This window comes from Lepidochelys kempii, chromosome 2 (assembly GCF_965140285.1).
Source record: "Lepidochelys kempii isolate rLepKem1 chromosome 2, rLepKem1.hap1, whole genome shotgun sequence".
NCBI lineage: Eukaryota > Metazoa > Chordata > Testudines > Cheloniidae > Lepidochelys > Lepidochelys kempii.
The window spans coordinates 262,320,843-262,341,838 of record NC_136381.1 but is presented as its reverse complement, the minus strand read 5'-3'; the positions used below and the strand labels follow the sequence as shown (position 1 = coordinate 262,341,838).

General features: G+C 42.9%; 1 protein-coding gene across 3 annotated transcripts in view; it reads left to right on the top strand.

Annotated features, from left to right (window-relative positions):
- The window catches only part of CCDC13 (coiled-coil domain containing 13), a 38,955-nt gene extending 20,909 nt beyond the window's left edge, over nucleotides 1-18,046 (top strand). Inside the window, exons 9-16 of one of the 3 annotated variants that reach the window (XM_073334803.2) lie at nucleotides 938-1,114; nucleotides 3,763-3,969; nucleotides 5,087-5,229; nucleotides 7,161-7,244; nucleotides 8,102-8,230; nucleotides 10,953-11,107; nucleotides 13,989-14,103; nucleotides 14,793-18,046. In XM_073334803.2, coding sequence (XP_073190904.1) covers nucleotides 938-1,114; nucleotides 3,763-3,969; nucleotides 5,087-5,229; nucleotides 7,161-7,244; nucleotides 8,102-8,230; nucleotides 10,953-11,107; nucleotides 13,989-14,103; nucleotides 14,793-14,952 — 1,170 coding nt within the window. In that variant the 3' untranslated portion in view covers nucleotides 14,953-18,046. Of the gene's footprint in view, nucleotides 1-937; nucleotides 1,115-3,762; nucleotides 3,970-5,083; nucleotides 5,230-7,160; nucleotides 7,245-8,101; nucleotides 8,231-10,952; nucleotides 11,108-13,988; nucleotides 14,104-14,792 lie in introns of all 3 variants that reach the window. The other 2 variants (XM_073334801.2, XM_073334804.2) reach the window with 2 other exon arrangements.
- The last annotated feature ends 2,950 nt before the right edge of the window (nucleotides 18,047-20,996 follow it).

Genomic DNA, 20,996 nt, shown 5'->3' with positions numbered 1-20,996 from the left:
GGCCTCTGCCTGCTGTGAGCTTAATCGTCCTATCTGTTCCCAGAGGCACATTGTAGCAGCACACCTGTGCTTTCACAGCTTCAAAGGCTGTGCTGGAATATATGTTAAGTGCCCTGTTCCGGCTTCCTCCTGTGTTTCCAGCAATGCTGGTCTGAGGGGGGTGGGGGGGGCTGGCTGTCTGGCTACAGCATCCGATGAAGTGAGCTGTAGCTCACGAAAGCTCATGCTCAAATAAATTGGTTAGTCTCTAAGGTGCCACAAGTACTCCTTTTCTTTTAGTGTGACACTGGGAGCTCATGTTCAGCTGATTATCCACCATGACCCCTATGTTTTTCAGAATCACTGCTTCCCAGGATAGATCCCCCATCCTGTAAGCATGGCCTACTTCCTTTGTTCCCAGAGGTATACATTTACATTTAGCTCTGTTAAAACACATAGTGTTTGCTTGCGCCCAGTTTACCAGTCTGGGGTTCCTCCAGATTTCCACTGGTCTTACTGAGATTGGAATCTGGATCAGTGTCGCCAGTGTGTTTGTAATATATAATTATATGTATTTATATTTTGATGCTCTTTATTCTTCAGAGGAGGATGTTAATCAACAGTGTAGTCACTTCAATTATGGGGCAAATGGCAGATCAGGAACACAATGCTTCAGGTTTTGATACAAAATTATAATTTGCTTCATTGCAAAAACTGAATCTGCTTAAATCCAAACAGTGCCAGTGAGCAAGTGATGAGTGAAACATGCAATAACAATATATCTATATGTCTATTTACACAGAGGTGAGTCACTTTTCGACTGCCAAGCCAGTGCACAGCTCTGGATTCTAAAGGACTGTGTCTGCTTCCCTGTGCTCCCTTAACTGAGAAGATGCATGTAGACTATGATATGATTGATCTCTTTGTCATTTCACATTATTTGTTTACATAATTGCAGAAACTCAGTGGGGAACATAACGCTCTCCAGAAAGATCATGAGGATGTGAAAAAAAAACTAGATGCATCAAAAGCCAGGAACAAAGTGCTGTCCAATGAGGTGAAAGCTCTGAAAGGACAAATCTTAACACTGCTGGAGAAAGGAAAGCACGACGATGAGCTCATAGATGCCTTACTGGTACAGTCTGACTACTGCAATCCCACCCTGCCATTCCGGAATTAGTGCTCTAGCTATAAATAGCGATAGTGTAGACATACTACAACACAGTGACCAAAATATACACTTACGATAGTTAGAGGCCTGTAAAATCCATGGCACAATCCTAGGTTTAAGAATGATCCAAAACTTCTGCATTTTATATTGAATTGTCTTCAGACACTGGTAAAGATTTAGAATTGGCACAAAGGAAAGGGTGACACATTTGGAGGTGGCTATGGGCTGCATGTTTCATAAGAAATGTCCAGCAGAATTGTAATAAAAGGTGGAGACAGGATTGTCTAGTGGGTGGAAAAAGGGACTGGGAATCAAGACTCTTTAGATTCTATTCCCAGCTCTGCTGTTGACTCACTGTGTGATCCTGGGCATTTCATCAACATTTGTCAGGAATGCTTACTAATTTTGGGCGCTTCAATTATTTGTTGCCCAACTGGAGATACACAAAGCCTGATTCACAGAGGTGCTGAGCCACTACAATTCCCACTGACTTTCAGTTGGAGTTGTAAGTGCTCAGGACCTCTGAAATAAAGGCCTAGGCTGGCAGTCCGAATCAGAGGACACTGAAAGTTTTTCTCCAGGTCACACAGTGGGAATGGAATCTAGAGAGTCCCAGCTCTGTGTGTCAGTTTTTCAATCTGCAAAATAGGGATAACAATAATACAGTAACTCCTCACTTAACGTCATCCCAGTTAATGTTGTTTCATTGTTATGTTGCTGATCAATTAGAGAATATGCTCTTTTAAAGTTGCATTATGCTCCCTTATAATGTTGTTTGGCAGCCACCTGGTTTGTCCACTGCTTGCAGGAAGAGCAGCCCATTGGAGCAGGCTGGTGGGGGCTTGGAACCTGGGTGGGCAGGCAGCCCACCATCAGCTCCCCTACGTTCCCTGTGCGGCAGCTGCCCTGCAGGCTATCAGTTGCCAGGCTGTTCAGCTGTCCCTCCCCCCACTGCCGTGTGCTGCTCCTGCCCTCTGTCTTGGAGCTGCTCCGGGAGCCTCCTGCTCGCTGTGCAGGGGCAAGGGAAGAGGGGTGCTAATAGATTCATAGATATTTAGGTCAGAAGGGACCATTATGATCATCTAGTCTGACCTCCTGCACAACGCAGGCCACAGAATTTCACCCACCACTCCTGCGAAAAACCGCTCACCTATGTCTGAGCTATTGAAGTCCTCAAATTGTGGTTTAAAGACTTCCAGGAGCAGAGAATCCTCCAGCAATTGACCCATGCCCCATGCTACAGAGGAAGGCGAAAAACCTCCAGGGCCTCTTCCAGTCTGCCCTGGAGGAAAATTCCTTCCCTACCCCAAATATGGCGATCAGCTAAACCCTGAGCATATGGGCAAGATTCACCAGCCAGATACTACAGAAAATTCTTTCCTGGTAACTCAGATCCCACCCCATCTAATATTCCATCACAGGCCATGAATATTCAACTACCAAAATCATGTATCCCCCTCCCCACCTATCCTTTACCCCATCTCCACAGAGCGGGGGGACACGACAGGGCTCAGGACGGAGGGAGCTTCTTGGCAGCAACTGCTGTCTCAACTTGCTGATCTACTTAAAAAGGCAGTGTACTTAAAGGGGCAATGCGCATCTCTCTCACACATGATGTGTGTTTGTCTTTCTCTGCCATGCTGTCTCCCCTCCCTCCATTCGTGCTGCCTTGCAGAGTGTGAGGCTACATTAACAGTGTGTTAACTCTTGAGGGCTCAGCCGAGTGCTAGTTCATCATTTAGCAGAAAGGCATTCCCTGGGAAATATCCCACCCTCTTCCACCCTCTGACTTCACCACCTCAACCAAGCTTCATAATCATTATTGCTGTGTACAGTATTAAATCATTTGTTTAAAAAGTATATGTGTGTATGTATATATATATATGTAATATAGTCTTTTGTCTGGCAAAAAAAATTTCCCTGGAACCTACCCCCCCCATTTACATTAATTCCTATGGGGAAATTGGATTCGCTTAACAACATTTCACTTAAAGTAGCATTTTTCAGGAACATAACTACAATGTTAAGCGAGGAGTGACTGTACATTCTTTGCCCAGGCCCCACCCCTTTTTAGTATGATCATGAAGGAGTATGCATTATTATCACTCATTGTGTAGAACTCTGCCAAACACTTAACCTTACTTGTACCTACATGTACAGGCTCCATTCACACTTGCACATCAGCCATGCACACTCTTCCATGCACTGTGCAGGGCTTTACAAGATCGAGACCTCTGAGTACTGAATTATCTCGCTCTGCAGCATGTTGCTCTGCATTATGCAAAATGTGAAATCCTCGCAGTGGACAGATGCTGAAAGTACTTGACAGGCAAGCTGGTCCCAAAGCACTATTACAGTAGGAGCTGAGAATGTGGTGGACCAAATTTATCCCTGAAGTAACATTATTCACTTTAATGGACTTACACCAGGGATGAGTTTGGCATGGTATGTTAGTACTACAAGATATGGATTCTGGCCATGTATTGCACTACTGATACCAAAATATGTGTCTTACGTGGGAATAGATTTAGACGGGAAATACCATTTTATGCATGTTTAATGTTCACTATATACAAAAAAGAACATACCACGTGTCATTTCTGCTTCACCAGAATGAGCAGAAGCAAATGCATGAGATCTTAAAGCACCTGAGCCTGCAGGATGAGAAGAACAAGGAGTCCCAGCAGAGTCTAGGCCAGCATTTGAACAGCGAGGCTCAGAAACAGAGCAGTCTCATAGGGCAGCTCCAACAGATGGTGGCTGAACGAGAAGCCAAGATTAAAGAGCTAGAGGAGGAGATGGGACTGCTCACACTTCAGGTAAACCTAGCAAAAGATATTAACTATAACAGCAACTCCATGAGGGAATTTTGTTCCCATTTCTAAAAATGCTCCTTTCCCCACTTAATCTGAGATTTTTGCTAGTTCAGAATACCAGCACTCAGCTGTTTCAATAGCTTCCACCGGCGCCAGGGGTGATCTATCAGGGAGACTTCCTCTGAGTTTCCTCCACACCTGTGTGGCATTTCTTCAAAGCTTTTGGGAGGTGGAGGTGGCTTAAATGTAAGTCACATCCAAGCTTTGCAATGTGATCGTCAAAGCTGAGTTACAGAAAAGAAAAGCCACATGTAAATACTATAAAACCTGTGGCACAAACTAGCCAAAGTCTGGAAAACTCAAAACGTGGAGTCATACTGGCTGTTAAATTGCAGTTGTAAAGAAAGTAAAAAAGCTGCGTTGGTGTGAGATAAGGAGCAGTTAGTCCTCTCGTGTGACTACTAGTCTCTGGATTATTTTGCCAGCAGACTAATATAATGAAAGTTTCATAGCCTTCCTGGGCTATTGCATTCATCTGTTTTGGGATGCCTTGCAATCTTGGATGGTCTAGTGGTTAGGGCACTAACCTAGGTTTTCAGACATCTGGGTTCAATTCCCTGCTCCACCAAATACTTCCTGAGGGACCTTGGGCAAGCTACATAGCCTCTTTGTTCCCCATCTGTAAACTGGAGACATTTTAATAGGCTTATTTTACACTGGCTTATTTTACATCGGTGTTAGGATGATAATTACATTAAAGAGTGTGAGGTGCTCAGAAACTGCAGTCATGGGAGCCGTATAAGTACCGGAGAGAGAGAACTTGGAGCAGAATACATATTAATTTTGTGGACCCAGATTATGGTTTGATATGAAACTGGAGTTTCAATTGATTCACTTAAAATTTTTTGGGGGGGGGGGGGTTGTTCAAACCTGAACCTCAAAGTGGAACTCCTGGGGTAGAAACTTCCCCCGATGGACAGGAACCAAAGGTTCCCATGAAACCTTGTAAACCAAAAACTCGTATCAGCAACGTATCAGCTCTGGGTCCAGTTCTGGTCTGCTGCATTAGCTGAGCCAAACCTGCACAAAGCATGATTAGCTTTCTATTTTGCTTCAGCAGCATCAGAAGAAAGAGACCACTGCGGAGGGCAGTTCAGATGTTGCAGATACACCATCTTCAGAGCACTTAGAAGACCAGAGTTTTACTCTAATCAAACCACCAGCATCAGCAGGCGATCATGTTGGAAGGATTGGGTCTGCTTGGTAAAAAAAACTTAATTTAAGTCTTTAAAATAGATATGAATTATTCAAAAGAATACTGCAGCTTCAAGATGACTGTGGCAGCTCATTTGCATTATAAGGGAATCTCTTAATCATGTTATCACTTAGACATTTGTCCTGGGACACAGAAAGATCCACTTATCCACCGATATTATGCATTTGGCATGTTTATAGTACAGCTCATTCTCTCTCTGACTCAGATAATATTCCCATGGTTGGCTTAAGTGCCTTTGGTTTTGTGACTGAGAGAAACAGGGCAGCTAATGGGCAGGCTTCTGTAGGTGGCCTTGAAAATTAATATGAAACTCTGTTTTACATAAGCTATAAATCAGTTGTGTATTGTATAAATCAATAAAGCTGCTTTGGGTAGGATTTCATCACAGAAATTAGAAGGATTTAAGACATTCAGTAATCTGTTTTTCTTGAGTACCCACCAACGAACCCTACCTAAGGAGCTTTCTTTTTGTTTACCATGGTCATTCTGCAACAAATACAGGGTCTGAGTCTCATTTACGCTTGGGCTGCTTTACAGCACTCTGGCAGTGTGTCAAGGTGCAATACAAATGCGAGTAAATTATGTTAGCAACCACTTAAAGGCTCCTGTGTGCTGCTAGTGTGGTACAAAGTGGCCTTTGTGCAACTGAGACTCAGGCCACCAGGGTTTTCATAAAATATCCTTGCACGTGCACCTGTTGTAGTTGAAGCAAATAGACCGCTGAGGTTAAATAAAACTGTGAACAATTTTTGCTTTGGATAGATTTGGGTCTGATCCTGCTTCCTTTGATGTCAATGGTAGGTTTCTGCATTGACTTTAATGGAAGCAGGATCACAATCTTTGTGTGTGTGTTGTGAGCATATTGCTTTGTACTGGCTTGTAGCTTAGAAAAGACATAAAGATCCTTCTGCAGCTAAAGCACTTCCCCTCACACTGTTGATACGGCCCTGATTTGGGAGCCGTGGTTTATTGTGGAGTGGAAGTGTCTCCAGAGGTATGGCCCCTATCATTTTGATTCTCTCACTTGTAACTCCCCAAAACAAGTTTTCGTGCTTTTAGGTGTCAAACCTGTATATTATCTGTATATTATCCAAATTGCTTCAACTCTTTCTTCACAGGAGGAAGGCCACCAGTAAAATTAGGCTAAGTAAGCTTCCTGACTTTGATAAGCACTTTATAAAAGCACCCAGGTGCAATGCATTAACTTTAGCCTAACACATAGCTATGTAAAGAAAATACTTATATACCAGGTGTGCACTGAACAAGGCCAAACCCTGCAAGAGCTGTTGTTAGCTAATGGGCACTGCTCGCTCCCTTACTATTAATATTTTGATGCACGATCCTTTCCATTTATTTAAAAAAAATTGAAAGTGGATCTTCTTTTACTTACAGAAAAGATCAAATGAAAAATGCTATAAAGAGGGGATACAGACAACCCTAGGGAATTCCAAACCTGAAATACTTCATCTGTGCTCAGAGCACTGTTGTCATTACCAGCCTTACCTAGTCTTGAAAAGGATTAACCAGCTGTCACCCTTGAGAGATTTGTGCTTGTTCTGTAGCACTGTAGCTTACTTTACTCCTGTTGGCGGCGGCCCCAAGCAGGGGAGACATGATCACATGCACATAAGCTTGCATCCGATGAAGTGAGCTGTAGCTCACAAAAGCTTATGCTCAGATAAATTGGTTAGTCTCTAAGATGCCACAAGTACTCCTTTTCTTTTTGTGAATACAAACAAACACAGCTGCTACTCTGAAACATAAGCTGGTCTGACATTCTGTCCAGTAGAGGGCAGTGATGAACACACACATTGTAGGACCGCAGACTGTACCAGACCTAGGACTTTATTATGTAGAGCAGGGGTTCTCAAACTTTATTTCACGGCTGACGTAGAGTTGTTTGTTTTCTTCCTCATAGCACTGTGTCTAAGATGGGACACACACTTGTAGAATCTTCAGCTACAAAGCCTTCGCCTCCAAGTAACAGTGTTGCATCTGGGAGGTACGTTTACAGTCTTTTGTATAGGTATGAGGAGAATTTCATTGGCATCCACCAGACAGAGACCAGCATACTCTTAGCCCTGTCTGCATCAGCTAATGACCCTACACCTAGTGAGGGGCCCTGATCTTTGTAGCAGAAATGCTCCTCTCTAGTTGATCACATCACAGTGTTTTGGCTCAGGCTAGCTCTTGTTTGTGTTCTCTTAGTTTCTGAAAATAAATGCTGGGTTTCTATCCCACCTCCCAGTGCTCGCAGTACAGGCATCTGCCCTAGACATTCCTGTGTATGTCAATGGGAGGGAAGCGCTCGATGGGGTACCTGGGATATCTGCCTGGCTTCTTGCATCAGATTGCAGGCAAAAGAATGTAAATCCCCTGCACTAAACGTTTGAAGCCTTTCTGTTGGGGAAAATCATTGCCAGCCGAAATGCTGTTATTTAATAGATGATTGTAGGTATGCCCAGTGCTTTGCAGAATACAAGAACAGTCTCACTACAATGGGTTGTAGCACTTGGACGGGAGCAGGTGTTGGTGAGTAGATCAGCGTTGGAAGGTTTAACAAAAGACCTGTGATTTTGAGGGAGAGATCTGAAGTTGGAGAAAGAAGCTTAGCCAGTGAAGGGTGAGAGGCCCTTCTAAGTGAAGTCCCACAACTGTTTTATTTCTCCATAGTGCAGGCTGGGTGGTGGTTGGAGTCGGTGGGCTCAGAGATTGGTGGCACCTCTGTTTTGTACCCTGGCTACTAGGCTTAGTCCCCATGCTCGTAGGCATTTGGTACATTTTTCAAGCCTGTCTTTGTTTCAGTTGCTTTCTATCATGGGAAATAAACTGATCCCTAAAGTTTTTGCTGTTTCTTAGGATTGCAGACACCGAGAGCTCAGATCTGAAAGTGTTGCAAACACAGATCACAGAGTACAAGGCTCTTTGCCATGCTGCTGAGGTGGAAAGAGACAGGCTTACAGAACTAGTCACTGTCCTGCAGAAAAGGTAGCAGCTGATTTTGATATTTCCCTTTGTGATATTATTATATCTAGTGGTTAAGAAATCCTTAGACCTACAGGCATTTGAAACGCTCTGTAGTATGTAACCCAGCATGCCATCAGATATAGTTGGTGTGATATTTTGTTTTTAGTGGGTACTTTTTGCTTTGCTCACCATATAATGAATTACTTCCTTTTCGTCCTGTTGGAATGAAGGGCAGAAAAAAACAGAGACATCATCAAGCTTGTTAGGCCCAGAATTTGGTGTATTGGTGTGTCTGCAGGACTATGCATGCAGTAATATTACAGTACTTAGCAGCAGCAAATGCTCTAGTTTCAATTCTAGTCCAACTTCCATTCCAAACCCTTTGTTTTTCACATGCTCATAACTTACTCGGTAATTCTCCTTTCCAGCTGATATTTCCCATGCGTCGCTTCAATGTAATGGCGACTCTCTTTTTTTTTTTTTTTCTGGAAGTTTTAGTAAAACCCATTAATCTAATTGAGTTATAAGAGGGTGAAGTAAACATACCCTTTGCTCTTTAGAAACATTCAAGATGCATTTTTTTTTTGCACAGGAATAAAATCCAGAAGTTTTGACTCCCAGTCCTATGCTCTAAATCCTAAACTCTCTCTAGTCTACACACTAAATTTTTGTCTGCTTTGTAGTGCAGTAAGTTTGTTTGCTTTCTTTACTTATTTTACATTGAATATTGTGTGTTATTCCACTTGCCTATATTTTGGTGTGTGAACTCCACTGTAGACAGCTATATATACAGTTTCAAACTTTAAAAAAGTAGGTATCACTCACTGTTTCTTTACAGGCCGAGCCTTCAAACACACACAGGCAACTGTACTCACGCATGCAGTCCCAATGACTAAAAGGGACTGCTTGAGTAGGTAAGGATAAACGTGTAAGTGTTTGCAGGATTAGGCTCAAATTAACATGAAATAATGACCAAAACCACCAGAGTCAATGAAATTCACAGCTAATGGTGATGTGTACCATATAATGGTCACTGCAATTCCACAATCCTCACACATTATCATGGGCTCTCCCAAGACTTATTGCAAAAGTCTCACAAAATTCACTTACAAGACCTCTGGATAATATTATAGTGTTCCATTAATATTTTTACCATTAATGTATAGAAAAATGATTAACTCCCACTTCCCCCCGACACACTTGGGGGATAGGTTGCCTAAACTCAAGTAATGTAGATAAGGTTAAGGTCAAGAAAGAGCAATGGAAGTGGTTAGGTAAGTGGGACTTGATGAGAGACTGCACAGATTGCCATGATTTAGGACTCCATTGTGCGAACACTTAACCACTGAACATGGTACTTTCTGAAGTCAATGAAACTATACTCAATAGTAAATATTTGCAGGATTGAACCCTGATTTCATAAAAGAGAACAGCTTGGGGGGACTTGATTTGAGTTATTCATATTGGTGGAAGCTCTTGCAAAAATGGATCAGTCCCTCACTGTCACCCCTTCTGTCTAATATGAGAGCTAGGGCACACTCGATTAAATGAAAGGGCAGTGAATTGAGAAGCACTAAAAAGATATACTATTTTATGCAGTATGTCAGCAGCCTGTGGAGATTCACTGCTACAAGAGGTCAGAGTCTGTCCTACTCTGGATTGATTGCTAAAGGAACTGTATAATTTTATGCTTATTATAACACTTTTAGCTACGCAAGCTAAGGGAGTAATAAAAATAACCAAATCTATTGTTTCAAGAAGTAAGCAGCGATCACCCCCAGAGGTCAAGAAGGAAATTGCTCTTCCTTTGTATAGCACTGTACAATAGGTGAGGTTCATTATAGTTTTGACAACTTTCCATGAATCATTTGGTATCAGCCGCAACCCTAGGTAGGATGCACCATTGGTCTGATGCAGTTTGGCAGCTCCTGTGGTCCTGTGTGAGATTTTCTGATTAATCGCTTAAGATGCTGCATGGGATAACTATGAAATAAAGACGTGTTCCCACTGAATGACCTTCAACAGCTCAGCACTGCATGCTGCCCATTAACTGCTGTGTAAAGTCTCATGGTGTCTCATTGCCTTCAGGCCCATGCATACTTTTTTCCAAAGTATTTTCGAGTGGCTGAGGTAATAGAAGGCAACATCCAGGAGCGGGTGGGCAAGGTGCTGTGGCCTGCAGCATGCAGGAGTCAGACTAGATGATCGTGATGGTCCCTTCTGGCCTTGAAGTCTATGAGTTTCTCTTCCTTTCAAGGAGATGCTTGTGGAAATGTTTGCTATTTACATAGGAGACCAGAACAAGTAAATGTCAGATAATGCTGTTAGACCATTTTTACGACTTTGCTTCTATGCTAGTCCAATGCATTAAAAATAGAAGCAGTTTGTTACTTACATAATTATTGGTCTGCCCTCAACAACTTGTAACATCAGTGGTTATTTGTATGGGAAGCTTACAGTGGTGTCCATTGTTGAGGGACCTGGGCAACTTCCATCAACAAAACAATTCTTTATAAAATATAATTGAACCCCATGCTCATTAGCCAACTCCATCTTGCAAACATGGCGGATGCCTTTTGGATGAATATCTGGAATATCTGCCCTTGGGAGACAAGCGCATGCATCCATTCATCTTATTGTGAGCTGTGCATCCAAGGGAAAAATTTGAAACTAAGACTGGACAGGACTGGAGTCCTGATAGCCTGAGCATAAAAAAAACCTAAACACTTGTTTTGAACATCAGGGTGGTCGAAAGCAGCGATAAAGTTTTGGAAGCTGAGAAGAAGCTTCAAGAAGAGCGACGTCGATCAGTCATTTTGGAGCAGCGTCTTGAAAAAATGAAAATGGATGTAGGGAAGAATGCAAACACCCAGAAACCCCTCCCGAGGAACAAAACAGGTGAGGAGCAGCATGGTATCAGGAGTGCTAGGGAGTGTCTGTCATCTAGTCCACTTCCACATTTGGTAGCCAGGAAATGTGAATAACATCTAGAACGCCGAGCTTGTGCAGACTTATATGTGTGCTTAACTTCACACACTCAGTTCTGCTGAAGCCAGTGGAACTACTAACGAAGAAATTCCAGCCCCACTTGGGGAGCTTCCCATTGACTTCAGTGGGGCCAGGATTTCACCCACACTGTGCAAGCCTTTGCAGGATAAGGGCCACCAATTCTAACGCTGTATTCTCTCTGCTGTTTCGCGTGAAAGGTTCAGCTGAAGGTTAAATTGAGAACAGAATTAAATGATACATCCCAATGTAAGGCCTGTCAGTGTCTATGAAAAACTATTGCTGGTCTTTAAGTAATTAGATTCTGTGTCATTTATTACCACTAAAACATGATAATCTGCTGCTATAAATATGAAAGCCTCACTAACATAGTTAAAGAAGAAAAGTTCATTGTGGATTGTAAAATTTTTATTTCCTTGATTAGATCCTTTTATTACTTATGGGCTATAATCCTATAAAATGTCTAAAAACAATAAAACTGTATATATTCTTATGGAAACTTTAACAATAGTTTCCCTTTTTGTATATACTTTAAATATATAGAGGATGTTACCAGGGATCAGAACTTCTCTTTGGTAAGGAACTCATCTCCTTCTTGCTAACTGGTTCAGAGTAGCAGACATGTTAGTCTGTATTCACAAAAAGAAAAGGAGTACTTGTGGCATCTTAGAGACTAACAGATTTATTTGAGCATAAGCTTTCGTGAGCTACAGCTCACTTCATCGGATGCATTCGTTTTCCACTGAATGCATCCGATGAAGTGAGCTGTAGCTCACGAAAGCTTATGCTCAGATAAATTTGTTAGTCTCTACGGTGCCACAAGTACTCCTTTTCTTTTTGGTTCATTATGTTCTCTATACATTGTCCATCTCTCTCCTCTCCCTACACACACTTACTTTTGCTCTTTAGGCCTGGAGTAGTTTGCTTGGTTTTGATGGAAGGGAGAGATTCTATTGCGGCCACAGCACACTTCTCTGCAGTTCATCTGATCTAGGTGTGGTGTACTTGGTCAGGTCCATATTTAACTGAGAAAGCTCTAAGGAATGTCTATACGATGCAGGGAGTGGTGTTGGTTATTCACTGGATGTCCCTCTGAGTCCATGTCCCCATAAACTATTAGAGTGCATTGTGGTGCTGAAGGGGCTATCTTTTGGAGGAGATGTAAAACAGAGGTCCTGACCGCTTGTGCCCTTAGATGTATTGCTATATGCTACCCACTTAAATTTCCCCTGGAGTCACAAATAGAGATGGTTTTCTGCACTTCCTGTCCTAAGCCATTTTATCCAGTTATTGTGCTACATTAACAGTTCTGTGCTTCACCCCAGAGCTGTCGGCATTTCATAGTTGGATGAAGCACAGCCTGTGCATATCAGTTTGTAAGGCACTTTGGGATGAAAGTTTCTGTGTATATTAAAAGTTAGCTCATTATCACTGTATACTTCGGGACCAAACCAGCATTTTGTTTAAATAAAGACTCATATCATAGCTATTAAATGACAGGAATTGGTACATAAAGATATTGAAATCAATGGGAACAGGGACCCTAAAAATACCTTTGAGGCTCTGGGCCTAAACATAACCTGAATGGATTGCAACCCTATTCACCAAAGTCTGTTGGGTTTTTCTTTTGTTTTGTTTTTTCAAATTGTTCTCAGGCCCTCCTAGTGATTTAAACAAACTCTGGAGTTTATACAAGCAGCAAATTGACAAATCTTAAAAATACCCCTTTAGCAGAGAACTTAGTTTCTCCTAATGGTGTTTCTGCCAGATAATTCAGGAAAACTAACTGCATAAAGGAGAGACTACTGTACCCATTAATGTTCCCTTTCCTTATTCAAAGTGCTAAATTGGGAAGAGCTGATCTAATTGCAAATGTTAATGCTTTTATTCTCTCGCAGGCAGAGAATGTAGGTACTAGTGCTAGCAGAGCATTGTTGGTATAATACGAAAGCAACACATTTGTTTGTCTGTAAAATTGCTCCTGTTTTTGTTTTTGTTTTCCTTGTTCAAAGAAAAAAAATGGAGAGCAGTTTGCTGAGTAAAATCCAGTGGGGGTATAGGTAATGACTGTAGTGTTTGCTGATCAGTTCTGAGATAAGATAGCAAGACAAAGGCATCTTCTCCACTCTGAAGTTTTTCTCATGTAGTTTACTTCCCTCCCCACTCACCAATTGCTGCATTTCCAAAAGGAAGGATCAAGACCTAGCACCTTTCAGAATTGCTTTGGCAATTAGTTTCCCTGTCTATTTTAATTGTTGGGAACGTTCATGTTCATACAGGCGCCAGTTCAGGAAAGCATGTAACTTTAAGCACATGCTTAAGTACTTTCCTGAACTGACGCCATAATTGCTTTCATTGTGAAGATCCCAAAGTGCTTTATGAATAACCACAGATATTCATTTCTCTCGGATATTTAGAGAGCACCAGGCACTGTAGTACGGAGTGAAATACAGTTTCAAGATAAGCTTAAAAAATAGTCACATTCTTTCACACCTCCCAGGGGTTTGGCCACTTGCACATTATTTTATATAGAATCATTTTATTCTTTCCTCGCTCAACTCACCACTAATCATGTTTACAATTTCACTGAAAGGAGATTACAGAAATCTACCCTATGTATTTACATTAAATGAATGCATGTACTCAGACTGACCAACCCCCTCCTATTATTTATCCTCCATCTCCTGAGTTCTACTGTAAAGCCGTGTGCTGTTGACTGCAAAGAATTGCCTTTGTCCTGTAACGGAACTCCATGCTGTGATTAAATTTACAGGTCAGTCTGCTGATAGCTCCCGACATACCTTGACTGCAAGTGATAGGAAAGATCTCACTGCAGCACAACTCTCAGAGGTGCCACTAAAATCTCAGATAGAAGAACTGACTACAAGGTATGGCTTTTCTTTTCGTATTCTTTGTCACTTTCAACTTCTTTGACATGGGGCTAAGATTAAACCAACCCCACTTTTAGGGTCATGATTCTCTGGGCCACATCCTCAGTTGGTGTAAATCAGCTCCAGTGGGAGCTTCTCTGATATACCCTGTGCTTTTGTCTTTGTTGGCGGGAATCTGACAGCAGCATAAGAATGGCCATGCTGGGTCAGACCAATTGTCCATCTAGCCCTGCGTCCTCTCTTCTGACAGTGGCCTGGGCCAGATGCTTCAGAGGAAATGAACAGAGCAGGGAAATTATCGAGTAATCCATCTCCGGTCATCCACTCCCATCTTAAAATCTCTTAATAATTATACCAACACAGCTTCATGAATGCTAAGTATACATAAACCACTAAGAAGAAAAGAGCCTTTTATTACCCATCGATCTGATGAATGTTAATGGGAGTTGGATGTTTGTCAGTGGCAAAATAGTTCTCAGCGATATCAGGGTAAAGAATCCCGACTTCAGACTATCCCCCTTTGTATCAAGGGGATGGGAAACAAATGCTTAAAAGCCTGATATTTCCCACTCCTGTTGTAAGATTCCCAGTGAGCATGTGTTTCTGTCCTTGCGGCTGATGCACAGCTCCCATTTGCTCCAGCACGCCGCAGTGGGAATGAAAATTTCCCCTTTGCATTCACATAGGCTTGTGATCCAGCTGGATGAGAATGAAGCCTTGAAGACTGCCCTGGAGAGCACTGTGAACATGAAAGAGGAAGACTTCAAACTGTACCAAGAGACAATGGGCCAGGTGAAGGAGATCTTCCTACAAGCTTTGAGGCAGCAGAAGCAAGAGAAGAACTAAAGCAAGACATTCAAAATACTTTTGGAGTGCAGCAGAGGAGAATCCAACAGTAGCTCCAGTGATTTGAAATGCAGCCGGGGCGTCATTATGTAGCTATTCTCCCAGATTGTTTTATTTCCTTAGCACTTGCAGGAGAGGGTGAGAAATAGAGTTGAACCTTATATTGCAAAGGACTGAAAGTTTGTATTTCAGCAAATTCCTGGTGGTAAGAGTCAACAAGAAATGGGTTCTCATAACCTTTTAATACTGTCCAGGCAATTGTTGCACACTATGGCGCTCCAATGCTGCAGTCTTAATATGGGCAAAACGCCCATGAGTTGCAGTGGGAGTTCGTTGAATCAGGCCCCGTATCTGAATGCTGCTCTCTTTATCTGTAAATATAGGACATTTTTCACCATATTAAGTTCATCCTTAAGTTCTGCTTTATGAAACCAGGGGGGCTAAAGCTAAGTGTCTGTAATTAATTTAAGTGGCCAGAAGTAGCACACTGATATTTATCTGTCTAAGGTGGATTTTTTTTAATAGCACTCTTCACTGTGGTACCCATGCGCTGAACAGGTAGGTTAGCTCTGCTTGCCAGCATCTGCAATGAACTTGGTATGGAATTTTGCTCTTTGCCTGTCCTAGGCTCTGAGTGCTCTGTTTGAGTCGGCTGTGGCAGGATTGCTTCCGCTGGTAAGTGGGGCTTGCAGGTTACTCCCAAGATCAGCCAGACTTGCTTCAGACTAATGACTGCTAGCTCTGGGCCTCAGCTGAAGACAGCATATTGCCTGCTCTCACACATTTGTCATGCAGTTTAGCTCTTGGTCTGTCTTGGAATCAACAGCAGCAAAGACACTGAAAAAAAACCAACCACACTGGTAGTGTCCCCCAACTAAAGTGACTAGGAGTTTTGATCTGAAAATACTAGTGTCTCTGTCCAGTATCCTTGTAGCCCGGCACTTTAGTCAGCAAGACAAGTGACATCAGCTGCAAGCCAATTAGGCATCAACAGGCAGCCTGCCAGCCGGAAGAGATTGCCAGCAAAGGCATAGCATAGGAACTGGGTAGTAAGTGGCTTTTGGATAGAGTTGCTCTGTTTCTTAACATTCAAAGCCTTTTTTAAAAGCATCTTCTTTTCCCTTGCCCATTAGCTTGCACCTCTCGTTCTGATTAATTGTGTTTCATTCCACGGGCGTGAAGGTTCTCCGACACTATCCAGAACAGTAGGTGAAAAAGAGGATTCACCATCATGCATTTCAGAAGCAGGCTACAGACTCACTTCTTCATCCTTGGATCAGGTTCTGAGCTGGAGTAACAAGAGAAGGCAATGGAGTTATTCCAGTTTTAGTGAGATCAGAGTCTAGCCGCTGGTCTCCAGATCTTTTGGCTGGCATCAAAAACTCGCCCCTGAGAGAATTCTCCAGAGTTCCCTAAAGGTTGCTGACCCTAATAGGAGGGCTAATTTTGTTGGGGGAGAATCCAATTTTTCCCCAACTCAAAGACCTAGAAAGGACATTCCAAGAAGAAAAAATACAGGTTCTTATCAGTGTTCTGAGAGCACGTATTGTTGATTTTAAATATCTTGGACCAGATCCTCTGGTGGTGTAAGTCAGTGTAGCTCCCTTGAAGCCACCAGAGCTATGCCAGTTTATACCTGATTATCATTATAATTAAGGTGTGCCATTTCCAGCACAAATCCAGGTTTTCTCACATCCCCCCACCCCCATACACACACAAACTCACTCTCCTGCTGGTAATAGCTCATCCAAACTGACCACTCTCCAAGTTTGGATTTGTGCTGGAAATGGCCCACCTTAATTATGCACATTGTAGGGAGAATGGTCACTTTGGATGAGCTATTACCAGCAGGAGAGTGAGTTTGTGTGTGTGGTTTTTGGGAGGGGGGTGAGGGGGTGAGAGAACCTGGATTTGTGCAGGAAATGGCCCAACTTTATTATCATGCACATTGTGTAAAGAGTTGTCACTTTGGATGGGCTATCACCAGCAGGAGAGTGAATTTGTGTGGGGGGGTGGAGGGTGAGAAAACCTGGATTTGTGCTGGAAATGGCCCACCTGATAATCACTTTAGATAAGCTATTACCAGCAGGACAGTGGGGTGGGAGGAGGTATTTTTTCATATTCTCTGTGTATATAAAGTCTGCTGCAGTTTCCACGGCATGCATCCGATGAAGTGAGCTGTAGCTCACGAAAGCTCATGCTCAAATAAATTGGTTAGTCTCTAAGGTGCCACAAGTCCTCCTTTTCTCATTCTACCAATGGAATCTAAGAAAGAGGCAGTTTGTGGCCTACATTCTCCCCCTTGTGACAGCTTGTGGTGTTGCAAATCATGGAGCCAGCTGTGACTCCTAAAAACAACAACACATATAATCTACCATATCCAAATGTCATGAAAGGTCTGGACAGCTGATGACATTATTAGGTTCTGCCATAAACACGGGGGACATAGCCCTTTTGGTTAATGGTATTTTGAACAGCTGAGGTCTGGATAATGAAGGCTGAATCGTATTGTACCAAACCCCCATTAGACTGCTATGGATATGTACATTTCCACTCTGGCGATGATTACGTAGCATTGGGGGGAGGAGAAGTCATTCCTGCTCACACTCTGCTATTTTGGCAATCTGCAGCAGTGGGGAAAGAAACCCAGAAAGTTTGCTGAGTTGCAGCAAGAGCTCTTCAGATGCAGAAACCTTGCCATGAGGCTGGGTGCTAAATTTAAACCTGCACCTTGCTTCTAGCGACTCTGAGCCTGATTCTGCTCTCGCTTACACTGAGATGTAAATCAGGAGTAACTTCCACAGAAGTCAGCATGTAAAAGCAGTGCACGCAAGAGGCAAGTTGGCTCCTTTTCTGGTTTGTGTTCCTCAGAGTTTGTCCCCTTTCCTTGTGCTTTGATAGCAGGGCTCACACCAGAACTGCCGTGAAGCTCGCCCAAGTTACGTACGGAGTTGTGGAATGTCTCAGAGGGCTGCAGGATTCCAGAGATGGTTTGATCTGAAAGCGATGTGCTTTTGTAAGCCTATTCAGTGAACACACAGCCTAATGTTTTATTATTTAAACCTCTTCTTTGAAATATGACACCTTTCATTTAGCGCATTTGTGTCCCTTTTGTGAACATGTGGATACGTTATGGGGAGAAAGGGTTTTGCATATTTGCATTTTTTTCAAAAAGTTTGTTTTTTTTAATAAAGAGTACCCCAACACGCCTTAAAGAAAAAGTCAGATCCAAGGTAAAATAGTGGGTGTAACTCACTCATCAGTAATTCTTCTCTGTTGGGGAACCTTGTGAATTTGCTGCATCACATTAGAGAGAAGTGCGGTCTTAGCAGAGGGCTGGAAGCCAGGACCTCCTGATGTCTAAGCCCTGCTCTGAATTAGATTCCCTTTACGCCCTCTGGCAAATGACTCCTGCTTTGGATCCCTCATCTATAGCTATATGCTATCTATAGCACACACACAAGTGTTGCCTGGATTGACTCGCATTTGCACATTGCTCTGAAGCTGTAGGACTTGACGGCCTGTTGCCCTGCACCTTGTGCCATCATTCATGCCGGTGCACAGTGAGCGTAAAGCACTATCAAATCACTGAGGTGCTTACTTTGCACTGATGTAAGCGATGACACCAGGTGCAGGCAATAGAGAAATGAGCCATTGAGGTTCTATGTAAGTGCTTATGTCGCAGTATTCCCAGTGCTTCCTTACTATATGATATAGCTGGCAGTTTAGACCCTGATCCTCCCCAGCAGCTCTGAGCTATTTGTTCCCTCAGGTTTGTTCTCCCTTACCTCAACAAACAACTGCTGTAAATCAGCTCACTAAAAGAATAAGTCCACACTAGGGAAAAGGGTGTATTCCCAGAGTTTAGGGCCAAAAGGGACCATATGTTCCCTAGTTGGACCTCCTGTATAACACAGGCTCCTGTATTGAGCCGAATACCTTGTTTGGCTAAAACATATCTCCCAGGAAGACATCCAGCTGATTTGAAGACTGCAGGAGGTGAAGAATCTACCCCTTCCCTTGCTAGTTTGTGCCAGTGGTTCATCACCCTGTTGTATGGCTGTCCAACATCTTGACAGATGAAAGGAGATGCGACAAAGTTGGTCTGTCAGTGGTGCTTAGCAATGGTATGGGAAAAGAGCCCGATGCACAAGCGGCAAACCTTCCCACAGTGGCTACTGGTCCACTCGCCAGATGGAGGTTGGAGCACACTCTGCTTCCTGGCTCACCTGGGGGCCTCAGCCTGGGCTGTCTGATGGCTCTCCGCAGTGACTGCAGCAGTCTTAACCTGGCTTCTCCAGACTAAGCAATTATGGGCAGGATTTTCCCAGTTGTCAATGGGAATGCTGAATTGCTTGAGGCCTTGCTTGACCTTGTTGCTGTATCGGAGCTTTGGCCTTCCTCTGCATTGTGGGTGGTTCTTAAATTGGCTGTAGAATATAGCTTGTTAAGGAGCATTAAAACTACAACTACCTTGTCTTCACCAAGATTTTACCACATTAGCCAACATGTGCTAAGAACACGCTTTTTTTCCTACTCTAGACAAGGCCAGAGCATAACTTGAAGGGGGCATCGATTGCTCTACTCTGTGCAGGTAGAGGAGGAGGACTTGTGGCACCTTAGAGACTAACCAATTTATCTGAGCATAAGCTTTCGTGAGCTACAGCTCACTTCATCCGATGCAGTCAGTGGAAAATACAGTGGGGAGATTTATATACACAGAGAACATGAAACAGTGGGTGTTACCATACACACTGTAACCAGAGTGATCACTTAAGGTGGGCCATTTCCAGCAGTTGACAAGAACGTCTGAGGAACAATGGGGGGGGGGGAATAAACATGGGGAAATAGTTTTACTTTGTGTAATGACCCATCCACTCCCAGTCTTTATTCAAGCCTAAGTTAATTGTATCCAGTTTGCAAATTAATTCCAATTCAGCAGTCTCTCGTTGGAGTCTGTTTTTGAAGGTAGGAATTCTACTGAACTTCAGAAGTTGTCCGTTGAATGGATACAGTTTTTAACAGTGCAATCAGAACTCTTGGAAACAAAAGTAGCATAAAGCATTATGAGTGGGTTGGGAGTTGCTTTTTATTTGCCTAAAGGCATCTGTCTGAGAACAATGTGCATCATGACAGTGGTGTGGCTCAAAGGATCAATTAACATCAATGTGAATCGAGTTGCATTATAACTATTAATAGGAGAGCATACAGGGTTATTGCTAGTGTTGGTTCATGAATATATAAACTTCTTCCATACCCTGAATGCTACTGATCCAAGGGGCAGCCCTGGGATCAAAAATTTCCCATTGTAAAAATCTGTAGAAATTAGCTAAATGTGCACAGCCCTAACCCCAAGCTTTATGTTAAAATTAATGTCCTCTATTTTTACAAGGGACTGGAAAGCTCAGGTAAAGAGGTACATTTGCCTTTCACCTTAAAGTCGCTGGCTCAAGCAAAGCCCAGCCCAGCCCAGGTAAACAGTTCCCAAATACAGTTCCCACCTGATGCTTATCTGGCCAATGTGAAATGAGTCTCTGCCTAGGTCTGAGGGGATCACAGATGGAACAGGAAGCAGCCATTCCTTCAGCTAAACATGCTGCTTCTTGTTATTAGGCTCACAGGTATATTTTTCAGAGTAACAGCTGTGTTAGTCTGTATTCGCAAAAAGAAAAGGAGGACTTGTGGCACCTTAGAGACTAACCAATTTATTTGAGCATGAGCTTTCGTGAGCTACAGCTCACTTCATCGGATGTATACATCGGATGCATCCAATGAAGTGAGCTGTAGCTCACAAAAGCTTATGCTCAAATAAATTGGTTAGTCTCTAAGGTGCCACAAGTACTCCTTTTCTTTTTAGGTATATTTTTCCACATGTGGGGCTCCTGGAAGAGGTGGGTTATAGGAGGGATTTGAGCAAGGCCTAGGTGTGGGCACAGTGGGAGAAAAGAGATCTTCCATTTGTTCAGCAGCAGGGTAGGCACTCCGCTGAAGTTTTGCCTGGATAAAGGCTGCAGGATTTAGCTCACCTAGCTGGGTAATTTGGG